Source organism: Schistocerca nitens, chromosome 4 (assembly GCF_023898315.1).
Source record: "Schistocerca nitens isolate TAMUIC-IGC-003100 chromosome 4, iqSchNite1.1, whole genome shotgun sequence".
Lineage (NCBI taxonomy): Eukaryota > Metazoa > Arthropoda > Insecta > Orthoptera > Acrididae > Schistocerca > Schistocerca nitens.
Window position 1 is genome coordinate 632018553 of NC_064617.1, and position 17788 is coordinate 632036340.

At 43.6% G+C, this 17788-nt stretch overlaps 1 protein-coding gene across 1 annotated transcript in view; it reads left to right on the forward strand.

Moving 5' to 3' along the window:
- The window catches only part of LOC126251652 (calmodulin-binding transcription activator 1), a 1922036-nt gene that overhangs the window by 606166 nt on the left and 1298082 nt on the right, over positions 1-17788 (forward strand). Inside the window, exon 3 of the mRNA XM_049952210.1 lies at positions 12045-12137. Coding sequence (XP_049808167.1) covers positions 12098-12137 — 40 coding nt within the window. The 5' untranslated portion in view covers positions 12045-12097. The remainder of the gene's footprint in view (positions 1-12044; positions 12138-17788) is intronic.

Consider the following 17788-nt stretch of genomic DNA (forward strand, 5'->3'; position numbering starts at 1 on the left):
TACATGCAAGCTAAGTAAGGGGCCAGTGCCGTAGATTACTCTTTGAAAAACAGGATTGGGTTCTACCAGGACCTGGTGACTTATTTGTTTCCAACCCCTACAGTTCTTTCTCTATGCCAGGGATGCTTATTACTCGTACTACGTCGTCCATACGGGACTTTGTTCGATGGTCAAACGATTGTACGTTTGTACGATTCTCCTGCGTGAACAGTTTCGTGGACGTGAAATTTGAAGAAAAAAAAACTAGGTGATGATGACTATGACTAGACGTCGTTAAGTTTCTTCACCGCTGTGCTGTGACCACAGTTACGGAACGTCAACGCGGCTTTTAAGAACTGTCTCATGTAGTGGGAGGGGTGAGGATGTGCGGTCGCGGCCCGTAATCCTAGGTACGCCAGCCGGTGAGAATAAGGCGATGTGTTAGCGTCGGAATGTGTCCCGGAGGAGTGGGCGGCTGGCAGTGAGCGGTGGCCCGCCGCCCCCCTGCGCTCGCCGGTATTCCAGTGGCGCGCCGGCCGCTCCGGCACACGTCAGCGGCGCTAAGTTAGCGCGCTCGCGTGACGACGCAGCGCCGAGAAATATCGGCGCGCCACGCGCTCATCTGAATTGTTAAGTCGCGGGGCCTCGCGAAAACGGCGCAATCCAGAATGTAAACCTTGACGGGCTACTGTTCACCATCCCGCAGCACGGAGTGTCTCTCCTTCTTGTATAAAATACGTTTTCCAATTTATCATTCACTCTAGCCACCAGTATTTGATATCATTTTCATTTGCTTTGTACTGAGTACTAATATTTTCACTGACTAGTCATGCTTCGCGAATGGTCTTCCATAACCGTGGATAAACTACTTTCTTTTGGCAATATTGTACTTCTACTCTCATCACTGCCGTACTAGTTTCTCTTCGCTTCTGTCGTATCATTGCTACCTTCCATTCCTTCGACACCCATTTAATTTTCAGTATTTGCTGTCGCAGCAAGGCTTAGAAGTGTGAAAGCGCAACCCTTATAGGATTACTTTCTTTTCCATCTGTTAAAATCATTTTTCTCAGGAACGGGTAAGCGTATCAAGTTGAAATTTGTCAGATACTAAGGTCTATACTCGGTGAGCAAGATGTATGAGACAGGCGAAATTCCCTCAGACCTCAAGAAAAATATAATAATTCCAATCCCAAAGAAAGCCGGTGTTGACAGATGTGAAAATTACCGAGCTATCAGTTTAATAAGTCACAGTTGCAAAATACCAACGCGAATTCTTTACAGACGAATGGAAAAACAGATAGAAACCGAACTCGGGGAAGATCAGTTTGGATTCCGTAGAAATGTGAGGCAATACTGACCCTACGACTTATCGTAGAAGAAAGATTAAGGAAAGGCAAACCTACGTTTCTAGCATTTGTGGACTTAGAGAAAGCTTTTGACAATGTTGACTGGAATACTCTCTTTCAAATTCTAAACATGGCAGGGGTAAAATACAGGGAGCGAAAGGCTATTTACAATTTGTACAGAAACCAGATGGCAGTTATAAGAGTCGAGGGGTATGAAAGGGAACCAGTGGTTGGGAAGGGAGTGAGACAGGGTTGTAGCCTATCCCCGATGTAATTCAATCTGTATATTGAGCAAGCAGTGAAGGAAACAAAAGAAAAGTTCGGAGTAGGTATTAAAATCCATGGAGAAGAAATAAAAACTTTCAGGTTTGCGGATGACATTGTAATTCTGTCAGAGACAGCAAGGGACTTGGAAGAGCAGTTGAACGGAATGGACAGTGTCTTGAAAGGAGGGTATAAGATGAACGTCAACAAAAGCAAAACGAGAATAATGGAATGTAGTCGAATTAAGTCGGGTGATGCTGAGGGAATTAGAATAGGAAATGAGACACTTAAAGTAGTAAAGGAGTTTTGCTATTTGGGGAGCAATATAACTGATGATGGTCGAAGTAGAGAGGATATAAAATGTAGACTGGCAATGGCAAGGAAAGAGTTTCTGAAGAAGAAAAATTTGTTAACATCGAGTATAGATTCAAATGTCAGGAAGTCGTTTCTTAAAATATTTGTATGGAGTGTAGCCATGTATGGCAGTGAAACGTGGACAATAAATAGTTTAGACAAGAAAAGAATAGAAGCTTTCGAAATGTGGTGCTAGAGAAGAATGCTGAAGATTATATGGGTAGATCACGTAACTAATGAGGAGGTATTAAATAGAATTGGGGAGAAGAGGAGCTTGTGGCACAACTTGACTAGAAGAAGGGATCGGTTGGTAGGACATGTTCTGAGACATCGAGGGATCACCAATTTAGTATTGGAAGGCAGCGTGGACGGTATAAATCGTAGAGGGAGACCAAGAGATGAATACACTAAGCAGATTCAGAAGGATGTAGGCTGCAGTAGGTACTGGGAGATGAAGAAGCTTGCACATGATAGAGTAGCATGGAGAGCTGCATCAAACCAGTCTCAGGACTGAAGACCACAACAACAACAACAACAACAACAACATACTCGCTTCGCGGTGTAATAAATACAGGGTGTTACAAAAAGGTACGGCCAAACTTTCAGGAAACATTCCTCACACACAAATAAAGAAAATATGTTATGTGGACATGTGTCCGGAAACGCTTAATTTCCATGTTAGAGCTCATTTTAGTTTCTTCGACCTACGCTCAATGGAGCACATTATCATGATTTCATACGGGATACTCTACCTGTGCTGCTAGAACATGTGCCTTTACACGTACGACACAGCATGTGGTTCATGCACGATGGAGCTCTTGCACATTTCAGTCGAAGTGTTCGTACGCTTCTCAACAACAGATTCGGTGACGGATGGATTGGTAGAGGCGGACCATTTCCATGGGCTCCACGCTCTCCTTACCTCAACCCTCTTGACTTTCATTTATGGGGGCATTTGAAAGCTCTTGTCTACGCAACCCCGGTACCAAATGTAGAGACTCTTCGTGCTCGTATTGTGGACGGCTGTGATATAATACGCCATTTTCCAGGGCTGCATCAATGCACCAGGGATTCCATGCGACGGAGGGTGGATGCATGTATCCTTGTTAACGGAGGACATTTTGAACATTTCCTGTAACAAGTGTTTGAAGTCACGCTGGTACGTTCTGTTGCTGTGTGTTTCCATTCCATGATTAATGTGATTTGAAGAGCAGTAATAAAATGAGCTCTAACATGGAAAGTAAGCGTTTCCGGACACATGTCCACATAACATATTTTCTTTCTTTGTGTGTGAGGAATGTTTCCTGAAAGTTTGGCCGTACCTTTTTGTAACACCCTGTATAAATTTCTGAGTCAGTGCAACGAAACGATACGGCCACTTGTGTCACATATTTTGATACTCGGAAATTCACTCATCAAAACCTGTAGCGTACTTCCCGTTGACATATAATCGTGAAATTTGCCAAGAAAAAAATGTTAAAATGCGTGTGAAATCTTATGGGACTTAACTGCTAAGGTCATCAGTCCCTAAGCTTACACACTACTTAACCTAAATTATCCTAAGGACAAACACACTCACCCACGCCCGAGGGAGGACTCAAACCTCCGCAGGGACCAGCCGCACAGTCCGTGACTGCTGCGCCCGAGACCGCTCGGCTAATCCCGCACGGCAAATTTGCCAACAAGCAATCCAGAATGTAAACAGGACAATTAAAGGAAAAAAGTCCGAAAATTGTTAATGTGTAATTAACAGGATAAAAATTTTGTCATTTGTGATCAGACTGACTGTCGGTCCGTCTGTTAAGACCACTTTTCCTCAGGAACGGGTAGACGTATTTAACTCAGATTTTTCACATACTAATGTCTACGGCCCCTTGGAAGTGTTATAAACATTGGCCTGTAAGTCAGTGTAATCAAAAGAAAAGGCCAGTTATGTCACATGTTTCACACTCTCAAACTCACTCATCAAAACCTATAGGTTACTTCCTGTTGGTGTAGAAGCATGAAATTTGGCCAGAAGAAAGTTTTCACAGTGCATGTAAAGGAAAAACAATCAGAAAATTATCGATTTGTAATTATATCGCACGAAAAAATATTTCTTTTGTCAACTGTTATCCGACTTAAAACCTAAAATTAAAACATTCTCCAAAGTCTTGGAATACCTAGGACCGGTATCTTGCCAGCATCTATGTCGGTAACAGGCAAAAGTCGTCGACATCCTCGATTCCCGGAATGGTTGAACTGTCTATATACATAATTGAGTTTTGTCCGCCTCCGGTAGCTGAAGGGTTGCCGGCACGGTAGCTCAGCGTGTTCGGTCAGAGGGCTAGCGGCCCTCTGTAATTTAAAAAAACTGAGTTAATCGATCAACAATGAACTGAAACGGGTGTCTTTCGACCTCCGCCCAGAGCCGTTACAACGAACGAAAACGAACAAAATGAGATTAAATAATAATAATAATAATAATAATAATAATAATGGGTGCTGTGTTGTCCTCATCGTCATCCTATCATCTTCGTCGACTGCAGGTTACCGAAGTGGAGTCAAATTGAAAGACAGGCACCCGGCGAACGGTCTGCCCGACGGGAGCCCTAGCCATACGATTAAATTAAAAATTGAGTTTTTACGGAACTCTCAGTGCGTGAGTCCTACTCGCACCTGGCCAGTTTTTTTCTTTTTTCCTTCACTTTCTTACGTTCACTTGTACACTTTCGTAACTGGCATCGCTAACCAACAGGTACACAGATCTAAAAGGTCAGTATGTTCCAAAATTCTGGAGCATATTCTCAACTGAAATGTGCCACTCTCCGAGGAAAAGAAACTTCTCTCAAACGCTCTGAAAGGGTTCTCGAACCTCTTTCGTACAATACACGTCTAGCTTTCGTCACTCATAAATCGTTCAAGAAAAACGGCAAAGACCCAAAATTTCGGAAAAGTATTGGACGCGCTGTTGTTCGGGGAACAGATAAACAGGGTACGATGGTGCAGAGAGGAATAAAATTAAGCTGTTCTCAATTCGAGCATTGTTTCGAGCAACATAATGCTTTAATACTTTGTTCAATTTGGAGATAGTATGCCTTGACTTACTGCGACTTCCAGCCAGTTACGGGGGGACTCCAGCTTAACATAGGCTACACTCGATGGTGCAACTAAGCAACATGTATAAGATCGAAATCTTTATTGTTCATCCATTCCAAAACTCTAGAGCATATCCTTAACTGATTAAGAGATATACCGCTCCTCGAGGGAAAGACATTTCTCTAAAAGATGTCAGATTTGTGGGATTCCTTTCGTACAGTGCATGTCTAGCTTTTTTTTTTTTCACTTGTATACACTGAGGTGACAAAAGTCATCGGATAGCGAAATGCACTTATAAAGATGGCGGTAGTATCGCTTACAAAAGGTATAGGGAGGTATTACATTGGCGGAGCTGTCATTTATACTCAGCTGATTCGTGTGAAAAGGTTTTTGCACGTGGAATGGTAATTGAACTTAGACTCATGAGACATTCAATTTCGGAAATCGTTGGGGAATACAATATTCCGAGATCCACAATGTCAAGAGTGTGCCGAGGATACCAAATTTCAGGCATTATCTCTCACCACGGACAGTGCAGTACCCGACGATCTTCACTTAACGACCGATAGTAGCGGCGTTTCCGTGGAGATATCATTGCAAACCGACAAGGAACACTGCGTGAAATAACCACAGAAATCAATGTGGAACATAGGACTAACTTATCCGCTAGGACAGTGTGGCGAAATTTAGCGTTAATGGGCTACGGCCACAGACGACCGACGCGAGTGGCCTTGTTTACCAGCTCGACGTCACCTGCAGCGCCTCATCCCCTCTTCTGGGCTCTTGACCATATTGGTTGGACCCTAGATGACGGAAAAAACCGTGGCCTGGTCAGACAAATCCCGACTTCAGTTGCTAAGAGCTGATGGTAGGGTTAGAGTATGGCGTTGGCCTCACGAAGTCATGAACCCAAGTTGTCAACGAGGCATTATGCAAGCTATTGGTGGCTTCATAATGGCGTGGACTGTGTTTACATGGAATGGAGTGGGTCCTCTGGTCCAACTGAACCTATCATTGTCTGGAAACAGTGATGTCCAGCTACTTGAAGACCATTTGCAGCCATTCAAGGACTTCATGTTCCAAAACACTCACCGGGCCATAGTTATTCACGATTGTTTTGAAAAACATTCTGGACAGTTCGAGCGAATGATTTGGCCACCCAGATTAATTACGAACGACTATAGAGGCAGTATGGCCCAACATTTCTACAAGGGACTTCCAGTGCCTTGTTGAGTCCATGCCATTTCGAGTTGCTTCACTACGCCCCCAGGATGTGCTCGGATACGATATGCGAGGTATTCCGTGACTTTTGTTACCTCAGTGTACTTTGCAAGTAAAATCGATTAACACTGGAAACGGCCGCGGTGGTCTAGCGGTTCTGGCGCTGCAGTCCGGAACCGCGGGACTGCTACGGTCGCAGGTTCGAATCCTGCCTCGGGCATGGGTGTGTGTGATGTCCTTAGGTTAGTTAGGTTTAAGTAGTTCTAAGTTCTAGGGGACTTATGACCTAAGATGTTGAGTCCCATAGTGCTCAGAGCCATTTTTGAACACTGGAAAAGAAGAGTCCAGTTTTGGCCACGGGTTGGAAACGTTTCATCTTGAAGGCAAAAAAGACAAACAGAAATGTTTCCATGTGTAATGGATTAGGAACGGGACGTGGGCAGATAAGGTCAAACAAGTGAGAAAGGCATAATGTTGATTTTATCGTTAACCTCCTTTTTCACAATTAGGCGAATATGAGCACCGGTGACGTCGACGAGATGCTGCATCCGTAAAATGACATGATCAACCTGCTCGTAGCAGTTCTGACGGAATCTGAGCAACGTATTCCTGCATACTGCCCTTCAGATCTGGTAGAGACCAAACCTGTCCCTGGTAAACGCTTTCTGCTAGATATCCCCTTAGCCCTCAATCAGTTGGATTCAGATCACCTGATCTTGCAGGCCATGTATTTGCAAAATTTCTGGGTATAACATGTTTGTGGAAGGTACATTAAGCAGATCTTTCTGTGGACGAGAGACATGAGTGACAGTAATTTCCACATAGTTGCGCTCTTTCAAAGCACAACTCACATGCTGTACAAGAATGTCTCGATATCGTGCAGACTTCACGGTACGTCTGTGAGGCCCTCTGGATGTATTTTCTTCAAAGAATAATGAACCGAGAGTAAAATTGCTTGTGGATCTACACCACACAGTCACATACGGCGAGTGCAGTGGCTCTTAGCGCACAACACGCGGTGTAAGAGTAACCCAAATTCGGCAATTCTGTGTATTCACTGCACCCTGTAGTGTAAAATGTGCCTCGCCACTCCATAGAATGTTGCCTGGACGCGTTTCATGAACTTCGACCAGTGCCGTAAATTGAAGAGCAAATTCAGAAGATTGCTGCGGATCATGAGGTTTCGGTTACGGCACCGTCTGGATCTTATAGGGCACCAGTGTAAAAGAGACCGCAAAACGTTCCGTATCTTTGATCACGGGATAGACACTACGCGACCACAAGCACTATCCGGGGCACGTGTTCCACAGTCGGTTAACAGCAACCTCGTCAGTAACTTACACAGGGATAGGGCGCCTTCCTCTTCCAGGTGCCACACCAAACTCATCCATGTTTTCGAATTTCATCGTCTTTAAACTATTTAATGACATCGGGCCCCTTCTCAGACCTTTCAGTCGGCGATACTCTCTCATTGCAGCACTGTTATTGTTGCCGTTCACAGTTTCAGAAAAAGCGCACGATCTCTTCATCTCGGTAGCCGTACTGTTCACTCACGGTAGGGCTCGTTAAATGATAGCATGGATGTCATACCGTCATAATAACAGTATTCATCTGGTGGACGCAACTGGAACTAATTTGTTTTCCAGCGTAAATCTTTTCCGCTTAAAAGCATTAGCATATCTACTAAGTTTCGCTGCCATACAATAACTACAGCCCACACTGGACCTCCGTGGGTATAACCACCCAGTACGTAAGTAACTTTAGAATACTACTGAATAGAATGGGAAATGTCCATTCCAGTTCTGCAACTCTGTTTTTGATACAAGCATTAATGATCCGGGAAAGATTGATTAATGATCCAGGAAAAAACTGCGTAGTACGCTTATTAGTACTTTTCGTGCCACAAGTTCAGCGACAAAAATACTTCCTGCTAGACGCTGGGTCTGCTGCAAAGCAGGGCAGCTGAACACCGGAAGGAGGGACCAAATGCGACGTGTGAGTCCTGTCTACGGGCGAACAGAGAGTCCGAACTTGCGTAGAGACGAGCATGGAGGTGAACACCAACGAAGCACTCGGAAACAGCGTACGATGGCACTGTTGGCCGGGAGTCGCGACCTGGGGAATTTCGGACGCAGAATTGCAAGTCCTTTCGGTTGACGCCACAGTGGACGACTTGCTTGTTGGTTGTGGTGAAATGATGGTAAGGACAACACAACATCCAGTCCCCGAACTGAGAGAATCTCCGACTTGGGTGGGAATCGAACCCGCGCCCGCTGGATTGCTGTCAGACGCTCTCGGCTAAGGAGGCGGACCAGGCGTTGCGCGTGCTTTGAGTGACAGCTTACCGCACTGCTCTCCAGCCACACCTAGACCAGCTCATGTGCTTCCATATCGATATCCGCAGGTGGGGATACGAAGATGTACATTCTAAGCAAAATTCACATTACAAGACTGCTGAAAGTTTTTTTAAATGTTTAATTTGCCCTCCGTTGTGTCTGAGAACGAACCTGTAAACATTTCGCTTATTTGGGAAGAGAGCGAGATGAGAAATCATGCGTGGGTGGTCCTGTGTGTGTGTGGGGGGGGGATCTGAAGTGCGGTGAAAGGCGTCAGTACTTCTAAAAATCACTCGCTTGCTGTCACATATAGCTAGCTGGCTAAACAATAAACATTTTTCCACGCTTCCTGTTTCTGCCGAGAAAATATTGCGTTGAAAGATGCAGTTGTCCGTAGGCATGAAGAGCGTCGTGTTAGGTCAAAAAGCAACACTGAGAAACTACCAGGAAAGGGGTTTCACAGAACAGCGGTAGAGGTATTTCGACTTATTGTACCTAGCGAGGTGGCGCAGTGGTAATACATTGGGGCTCGGATGCTGTTCACATCCTCATATGGCCATCCACATTTAGTGTTTACAGTGGTTTCTCTAACGCGCTTGAGGCAGATGCCTGGAAGGTTCCTTTGAAAAGGACGCTGCCTATTTCTTTCACCTGTCCGAGCCCGTGATCCGTCTCTAATGATATCGGAGTCGACAAGATGTTAAATTCTGATTTATTTTCATCCTTCTCATCATTCTACCGTTTGTAGTAATGCTGCAAAAATGAAATGTTTTATTCAGCTGAACACGATTCCTATGTTACCATTTAAATTTACTTGCTCACGGATGATGTTTTGCTTTCCTATATTCTAAAAGTCCGCTTGTCACCGGGACGAAAATGGATGTATCCCATGTCAAGAAAGGATGAAGATGTCTCTGACACGGCGTTTTTATACTTCCAGGGTTCGCAAGTAATGTGCACTATCCCGTCGTCAATTTTCTTTTTACCAATTGCCACTCTTGTACCACTATAGATTCCTGTTACTCGAGGATGGAATTGTAGGTCTTCTTCGTTGGTGATATTAAGGATAATGTTTATTGCGTTGCTAGTGTCTGTATTAATTCAGAAACTCTGGCGATGTTGGACGCGTGTGTGGTCAGTTCGTAGACACTGAATTAGCTTACTGTGTGAAGTCGAGTGAAGTCGAAGTCATAGACATATACTTCTAGGTTATTCCTGTGATGTGCAGTACTCCACTCCGTGCTTTGTAAGAACTCTCGTTGAACTATGGCAAAGTGGAGTGTACGTTAACGGCACAAGAGAGGTGCTGTACATGACGAAGAATTTTATTGTTTATATTCCGAGAGTGTACGGACCAGGGAAGGTAGAGAAATATATTATTTCCTCCCCCGCACGTCTCGCGAAGTGACCAAGACGGTAAAATCAAACAAACAGTATCTTCCATAGAGATTTCCTGACATTCATTCTACCGGCTCTCCATCACGAATGGAACACAGATACGGGAGACCCTCCTCCACACACTGTGAAGACTGAAGTAGCTTCCGGAGTATAGATGTAGATGTACAGGGTGTCCATGAATGTTTACCCCGATAACAAAATGGTTCAAATGGCTCTGAGCACTATGGGACTTAACTTCTGAGGTCATCAGTCCCCTAGAACTTAGAACTACTTAAACCTAACTAACCTAAGGACATCACACACATCCATGCCCGAGGCAGGATTCGAACCTGCGACCGTAGCGGTCGCGCGGTTCCAGACTATAGCGCCTAGAACCGCTCGGCTTACCCTGAAACAAAACAATGTAAGTCATTATTGGATACCGTAAATGAAGCATGCGTTACCACTTATGGCTCTAATCGTTAAGGTTTGAACCGTTTATAAACATTTAATACAGGTAATACACTTCAACATTTAAATGAGTTCAACATGTGTAACCTGGTAACACGCAAAGTATCAGGCGGTATTCAGTCTCTTGCCACACTTCTGCAACATGTGTGGTGTGATTGTGGCAGTGGGATCTCTGAAGCGTCGTTGCAGTGTCACAATATCAGGAACTGCTGTTTTGTACTAATTTCTTTCACATACCCGCAAAGAAAGAAATCTAAGGGGGTAATGTCAGGTGACCTCTGCGGCCGTGGAACTGGGCCGTCTATGCCAAGCCACCTGTTGGAATATGTTTCATTCAGAATATTGCAGACTTCTAGAGCCCAGTAATGGGGTGTGTCATATTGCTGAAAGATGATAGCGTCTTGCATGTCCTGTAGCTGGGGAAGGCATAATTCACCAACATGACTAGATAAACATATCCACTTACATTGCTTTCGAGGAAGAAAAATGCGTCAACCAGTCGATCATACCGTAACCTCACCACACATTATCCTGTAGACTGTCCCGAATGTATTCCCGTACGATACGAGAATCGTGTGATCCCCAGATCCGGACATTATGGCGGTTAACTGAGCCACAAACATGAAATGTAGGCTCATCGGAAAAACACTCACGCTTCAAAAAATCATTGGCCTCGTCCAAACGGTTCAGCATGTCCACTGCAACATGCTCACGTTTAGGGCGATGATTTGGTAATAGTGCCTGAACAGTTTGGATCTTGTGGGCATACAATTTAAGACGTTTGTGAAACACTTTATGCACTGCACTCTTTGGCACTTGAAGCTTCGGCGAAGCTTGTCTAATCGATGTCTGTGGCGGCCCCGTGAATGCGGTATGAACTACCTGCACGGTCCCCTCCGACATAATGGTTACCCGTGCTTGTTCGTTTCTGAACCCACCCCGTTGCTAAAAACGTTTCCGTCCATGTTCCGATTAACGTGACATCAAGTGCTTTCTTGCCATAATGGATCCCACTTTCGCTGCACAGCAATCGGTGATTTGGTTTCTGTTAGCCACACAGCACATTGAGTTTCTCGGGAGGGGCATTTTTACAATACAGCTCACACAGCGCTCCATGTGAGGAATGTTTTGAATGAGACACAGCTGTACGGAACTTTCATGAGTTTCCTAGTAGACCTATAACATTTAAGTAGTTCTAAGTTCTAGGGGACTGATGACCACAGCAGTTGAGTCCCATAGTGCTCAAAGCCATTTGAACCTATAACAAAAAACAAACGGTACCACGACAGTTATAATTAATCTTGAAATCAGGATAAACGTTTATAGACACTCTGTATTACTGGCTCGTTTTTGCCGCTAAGCTCAGTTACAGACGTTGACTATGCTGAATGTTAGTTCCTGAATACTGACTGATTACGGTCTCCTGGCTATAAAAGAAAAATTTTTCTGAAGACGTTTCGCTGCGCAAGCGATAGCCATTACCCATGATCGCCCAGTCAGCAAGGTTGACACATCGTTCTCTCGTAGAGATTTTGTATGTGTGCTGATGTGTTTGCAAACAGGAAGAGGTGGCGATGTGTGGCCTGTAATTTTCAGTGTGTCTTGTTCTCCCTTCCAGGCTGTCTGTGACGATGACGGGCGCTCGGGCGCAGCTGGTCAGGTGACTGCCGGATGGCGTCCTCTGCGGTCTTCTGCCTCAGCCTGCAGATAAGTGAGTACACACAAAAACCATCTGCTCCCTGTGGTACGTGGCAAAAATAGCCTTTTGAAAATTGTTATGAGGATCAAAGGACAAACCTCATATTTCTGACTAATTTTCACTCGCAAAATAGTATGAAATACAATAGATAGGCCTATTTGTATTATAAAATCAATAGGAGAAATTACTTTCGCGGTCTTGAGCCAGTTTCTTAAAATTAGGTTCACGTGGGGAGCAGCATATGCGGCTAATGTCTTCAAGGTGGGCGGCCGATAATCTTGAACGATACTTGTTCTTAAAAAAAAAATTCATTTTTGAAAATGAATTCACAGATACTTGAGGAGCCAAACATAGTAGCCAGGTGTATGGCTAATTTTTTGCAATTTTCATATTTTTCTGGGACGTGTTTGCTGCAAAATTCTTCAGCAGATGCAGTTTTATACGTTTGCAAGAAAATGTCTTGCTGCAAGTGTATTAGCTCCATTTGGAGGAAAGGCTTTGAAAGGCAGAACAACTTCGCAGCCAAGTCCGTCCATTCTGCCGCTGGAGAAACTTCAAAAGGAGATTTTAAGAATCGTGACAGCTTATCTGTCTCTGAAAAGTCTTACGTTAGAACCTTGCCGCAAATCCCTTCTTAAGATGTGACATAAAATTTGAGAATACTGAAATGTCTATTTCAGAATTTTTGTACTTTCAACGTTGCAGCCCAGTCAGCAATCGTGATAATCTAATATATAAGAAAGTATCAGCCTCGATTGCGGTAATGAAACCAACTAATGTTATATATAGTTTCTTATATATTATTTCAGAATTATTTTTGTATTGAGAAATTGTTGGAAAGTGAAAATTCGTGACTTCCCATGTCTTTTTCAAAGATACCCAGCTTTCGACGGAAAGAAGACACATTTTGCATGAGATCACATATTAATTTCCCATTTCCTTGTAACTCGGTATTGAGCGCATTTAAATGTTTCAGAATGTCTTTCAAAAAAGCCGCAGCTAGCGTACTGCATTCGTTTACTAGGGACTCCAAAAGGTTTCTTGCTTGTTGTGAATCCAAGTTTTCTAAGAAGGATTTCCCAAAAGCGTTCAATCACTTGACCTTCTTTTAGCCAACGAACGTTATTGTACTGCACTAAGTCAGAATGCACCGAATCACACTCAGAAAGAAACTCTTTTGAACTGTCTGCGCTGAAGAACATAGAGAGACCTTATAAAACTAATCAACATGATAAACCTGTCGATTTTTTCTTTCTTGGTCAGTTTCCCACAAAGTGCTGCCTAGTAAATTATGCACTGATAAGATAGTAGCCCAGCATTCTTATTTTTGATTCACTTTACTAGTCGCTTTTCTTTGCCGATCATCGCTGCAGCCCCGTCAGTTGAAAGGGACACCATTCTATTGTAACTAATGTTCGATTTTGTCATGAAGTCATCGAAAGCCTTAATAAATATTCTCCGCGCGTCTTGCCTTTCAAAGGCAATGTTGTTAGCAGTTTTTCCCTAAATTCTTTATTTTCAGTTTCCAAAAATCTCAGGAAAATGGACATTTGTTCTTCATCAACAACGTCGCATGATTCACCTAGTGCTATGGCGTAGCAAGGCGTCTTCGGCAGAAGTTCTAGCAGACTATCTTTTATTGGCACCTGCCAATTTTTCGGTTCTCCTTGTATTACTTCTTGCCGACAATGGAATGTGGAATACCTTGAACTGCGGCAGAAACATCCTTCTTCTCTCCAAAAAGTGCCATGGCCACTTCGAGCATATATTTTTTATACTACCTCAGAGTTTGAAAATTGCTTGTGGTGTTTATTAAGCGGCCAGCACACACGCATCGCTGCTTCTGCAGATTTTTCTTGTTCGCTCTTAGAGCGAACTAGGAAGGCCGTACTTTTTTTTATAAGAAGCTGTAGATATGCCTGGAGCTTTTCTTGACGAGCATTACTACCTAGAGGAAATTTGTTACGGAACTGCTGATTTGTTTTGTAGTGTCGCTTTATGTTGGCACTTTTAACAAGAGCGACAGATCTGTTGCATATGAGGCAAATTGGAAAAGGTCCACCTCTATCAGGCAGCGTAAACAATATTGTTCAGTCCACTCAGTCAGAAGCTTCTTCCTATTTTCACTACCAACTTTACGCTTTTTAGGATCCATATCGGTGCAAAAGAAACGTTATAAGCCACGATAATAACGAAACGCTCCGTGCGAAAACGCAACTACTGAGGAAGTGTCATAAAGTAGCTTTAAGCTGTCGTTCTAGTTATGAGCACAGAAAATGGTTTTTAAATGAATACGCCTTCTCTGATTTAACTGAGGTTTCAGAGGTTGCCAGAGTCTAAAATCGATTTTTAAAATTTCCTTGTTCAGTAAATAAAATTCTCGTGTTGCATTAGTATGTGCAGAACTTTTACGTGGACCGAACACACGCTGCGCCGGCCGGCCGGCCAGCCTGCTCTCTTCCTCCCCTGCTTTTCAGCGCACGTCCTGCGTTGCACAGCATAGCAACCATGCTTTTAATCTACCTATAACTAACCATTAAGAATTCTAATTACTCAGCCGTTAATTTTAGACTTCTAGGAAATATTATAACAGTGGAGCTGAAATGATTTGTTATCTACAGAAAAATATTTTTAAACAATTTGAGTTCGTAATTTATACTTTCAAAATATTTTAGGCGGGCCATTTTTTGACCTTCCGCGGTCCGGACCTGGACCACGGTCCGCGAGTTGCCGACCGCCGTCCTAGACGAAGTTGAGCAATGTACTTTGGCTTATATCATCAAGTTAATTTTTCTGAAGCTCGCTGCCAAACTTAAAGCTAAAAATTCAACGGTCTTATAAAACTAACCAAACGTGAATTTGTACTGAGCGTACGTGGTTACAGTACATCTGGTGGCCCAGTTCCTTTCTTCAGAAATACGAGACAGTATTAGTTCGTATGTTGTGATGAAGGACAACTCCCTCAAAAAAATAAAAGGAAGTGTTGTAAGGTTACAATTACAAGAACTACAAAAGTCAAACGAACAGATATTTACAGTGTAACCTAAACGTGAATTTCTAATGAGAATAACCACCAGACTAGCCTAACGATCAATATTGTGATGGCAGGTACACAGTTCGCAGTTATGTACTACAGTACAAACTCACTACAGAATCTGTTTAGCAGGGTTGCAGGCACTTTTTTTTCAACGACTCTCTCTCTCTCTCTCTCTCTTTCTCTCTCTTTCTCTCCTTCCCCCTCTCTTCTTTGGTCAACCAGGGGGTAAGTGAGAAATTAAATTCCTTCTCATTTATTCGTTTGATTCTCTGCAGTGTTCTGTTACCTTTTCACCATATCTCTCTTTTTCTTTCATGAGACCACTTCACACCTATGAATCCTCTGGCTTCTACCGTACCGAGCGAGGCGGCGCAGCAGTGGTTAGCACACTGGACTCCCATTCGGGAGGACGACGTTTGCAATCCCCCGTCCGGCGACCCAGATTTAGATTTTTCGTGATATCGATAAATCGCTCCAGACAAATGCTGGGTTGGTTCCTTTGGAAACAGCACGGCCGATATCCTTCCACATCCTTTAGTGATCCCAGCTTGTGCTAGGTCTCTAAATGACCGCGCTGTCGATGCGACGTTAAACTCTAATATTCCTTCGTTTCTTTCGTTCTGCTTTTGCCTTGAAATCATTCTAAATTTAACACATTTCTGCAAAGGTCTTGCTGCTCCTTCTGCTTTTATGTCGTATATTTCTAAATCTTTTTTGTAATTCTGGAACAGCTTGTAATTAATTTCTGTTCCTAGAAATGCTGAAAGATTTGTTTTGTCAGCTTATTGTCATTCATCTTGAATAAACGATCCAAAATATCAGTCTTCTTCTCCTTATTGTTTCCAATATTTTTTCCTATACCTTCATATACAACATTATTCATAAGTACCTCCATGGTTTGAGAAGGTGACTAGGACATCTCTCTGCCGCGCGGGATTAGCCGAGCGGTCTACCGCGCTGCAGTCATGGACTAAGCGGCTGATCCCGGCGGAGGTTCGAGTCCTCCCTCGGGCATGAGTGTGTGTTTGTCCTTAGGATAATTTAGGTTAAGTAGTGTGTAAGCTTAGGGACTGATGACCTAAGGAGTTAAGTCCCATAAGATTTCACACACATTTCAACATTTTTTTTTTTTTTTTTTAGGACATCTCTCCAAGTTTTGATTCGTAGCACGCGACGTGTCGTAGTTGCACTAGGGGGTGGACGTTTCAGACCGTGTAGACAAATCATTCGCTCGGTATTGTCTCATCGAATTAGTTCGCTTCTGCAGATAGCCAACCCGGTGAACAGATTTTCAAAGCGGGCTCCTGTCGCACCTTCCCAGGCAATCCGTGTCAGCGGCTTTAGTGAACTGTTGCTAGTATTGACATTTGCTGCATAACAAACAGTGTCCACATAAAGGCATCTGTAATTTGAATCAAAAAGCTTGAGAGATACTCTATCCACTGATATGTGTTTGTTTCCTGCGTAATTTGTAATGTTCATATAGTCGTCGTCCGATATCTCTGAGGTACAGTGTGGTTACTATTAAACTTCCGCTACTTTAAAGGGCCCCCATGAAAAACGAGTGATCGTAGGACAATGGCCGGCCGAAGTGGCCGTGCGGTTAAAGGCGCTACAGTCTGGAACCGCAAGACCGCTACGGTCGCAGGTTCGAATCCTGCCTCGGGCATGGATGTTTGTGATGTCCTTAGGTTAGTTAGGTTTAACTAGTTCTAAGTTCTAGGGGACTAATGACCTCAGCAGTTGAGTCCCATAGTGCTCAGAGCCCGTAGGACAATGATACCTTTTTGGAAACATTTATAAGGACCTACGGAAGAGAAATAACGAATAAACCATTGAAAGAAACACAATTTCCACATGAGACGATAACATTTGTCAATTGCGTCGTTACCTACCATGTTTACGTTCCACCGTACAAACATTTCTCAGTGCGATGACCACCTGTATTCACGACAGCGTGGAGCCGCACCAGGGATTGCTCTGCTGCTCCTCGAGACATCTCAGGTGGGACGTGCAACACCTAATGTTCAGCTGTCGTGACACAGCTCGTGCACTGCGTTAAGATCGCACATACGTTCAACATTCTTAGGTGTAGCAACAGTAACTTCAGCAATTTATGGTGCAAGCGACCATCGGCCCAACCCAGGAGCACTTCCCAAATAGCCAATTAGTTCGAACTTCCGAACCATGTTCTTCAACCAAGATCCAAAAAGAGGACCTCTCCGTAATCATTTAATGCTGCGATACTTGTGAAGAACAGCAGCACTATTGCTGTTGTTTTCACAAAACAGCTATAAGAGTAAAGCCCTGCTCACCATGTCGAGACCCATGTTGACTGTTTGCAAACTAGTACCGGCGCCTAACGGCAGGTCGTGACACTAACACTACTAACGACGCAAATCCTGCAGCGCGCAATCTGAACATAATTCCTATAAAGTTGGGTGCCCATACGGTAAATAGTTTTCCGTCTGCACTGGCTCAAGTCGCGAAATCACTCTGTACTCATGACTAACTCTGTATTTCATCAATACTTCCTATTTTGTAAGCTACTTTGATTTTTATTCGGTCTAAAATTTTCCTTATGATTCAGAAATGGTTCAAATGGCTCTACGCACTATGGGACTTA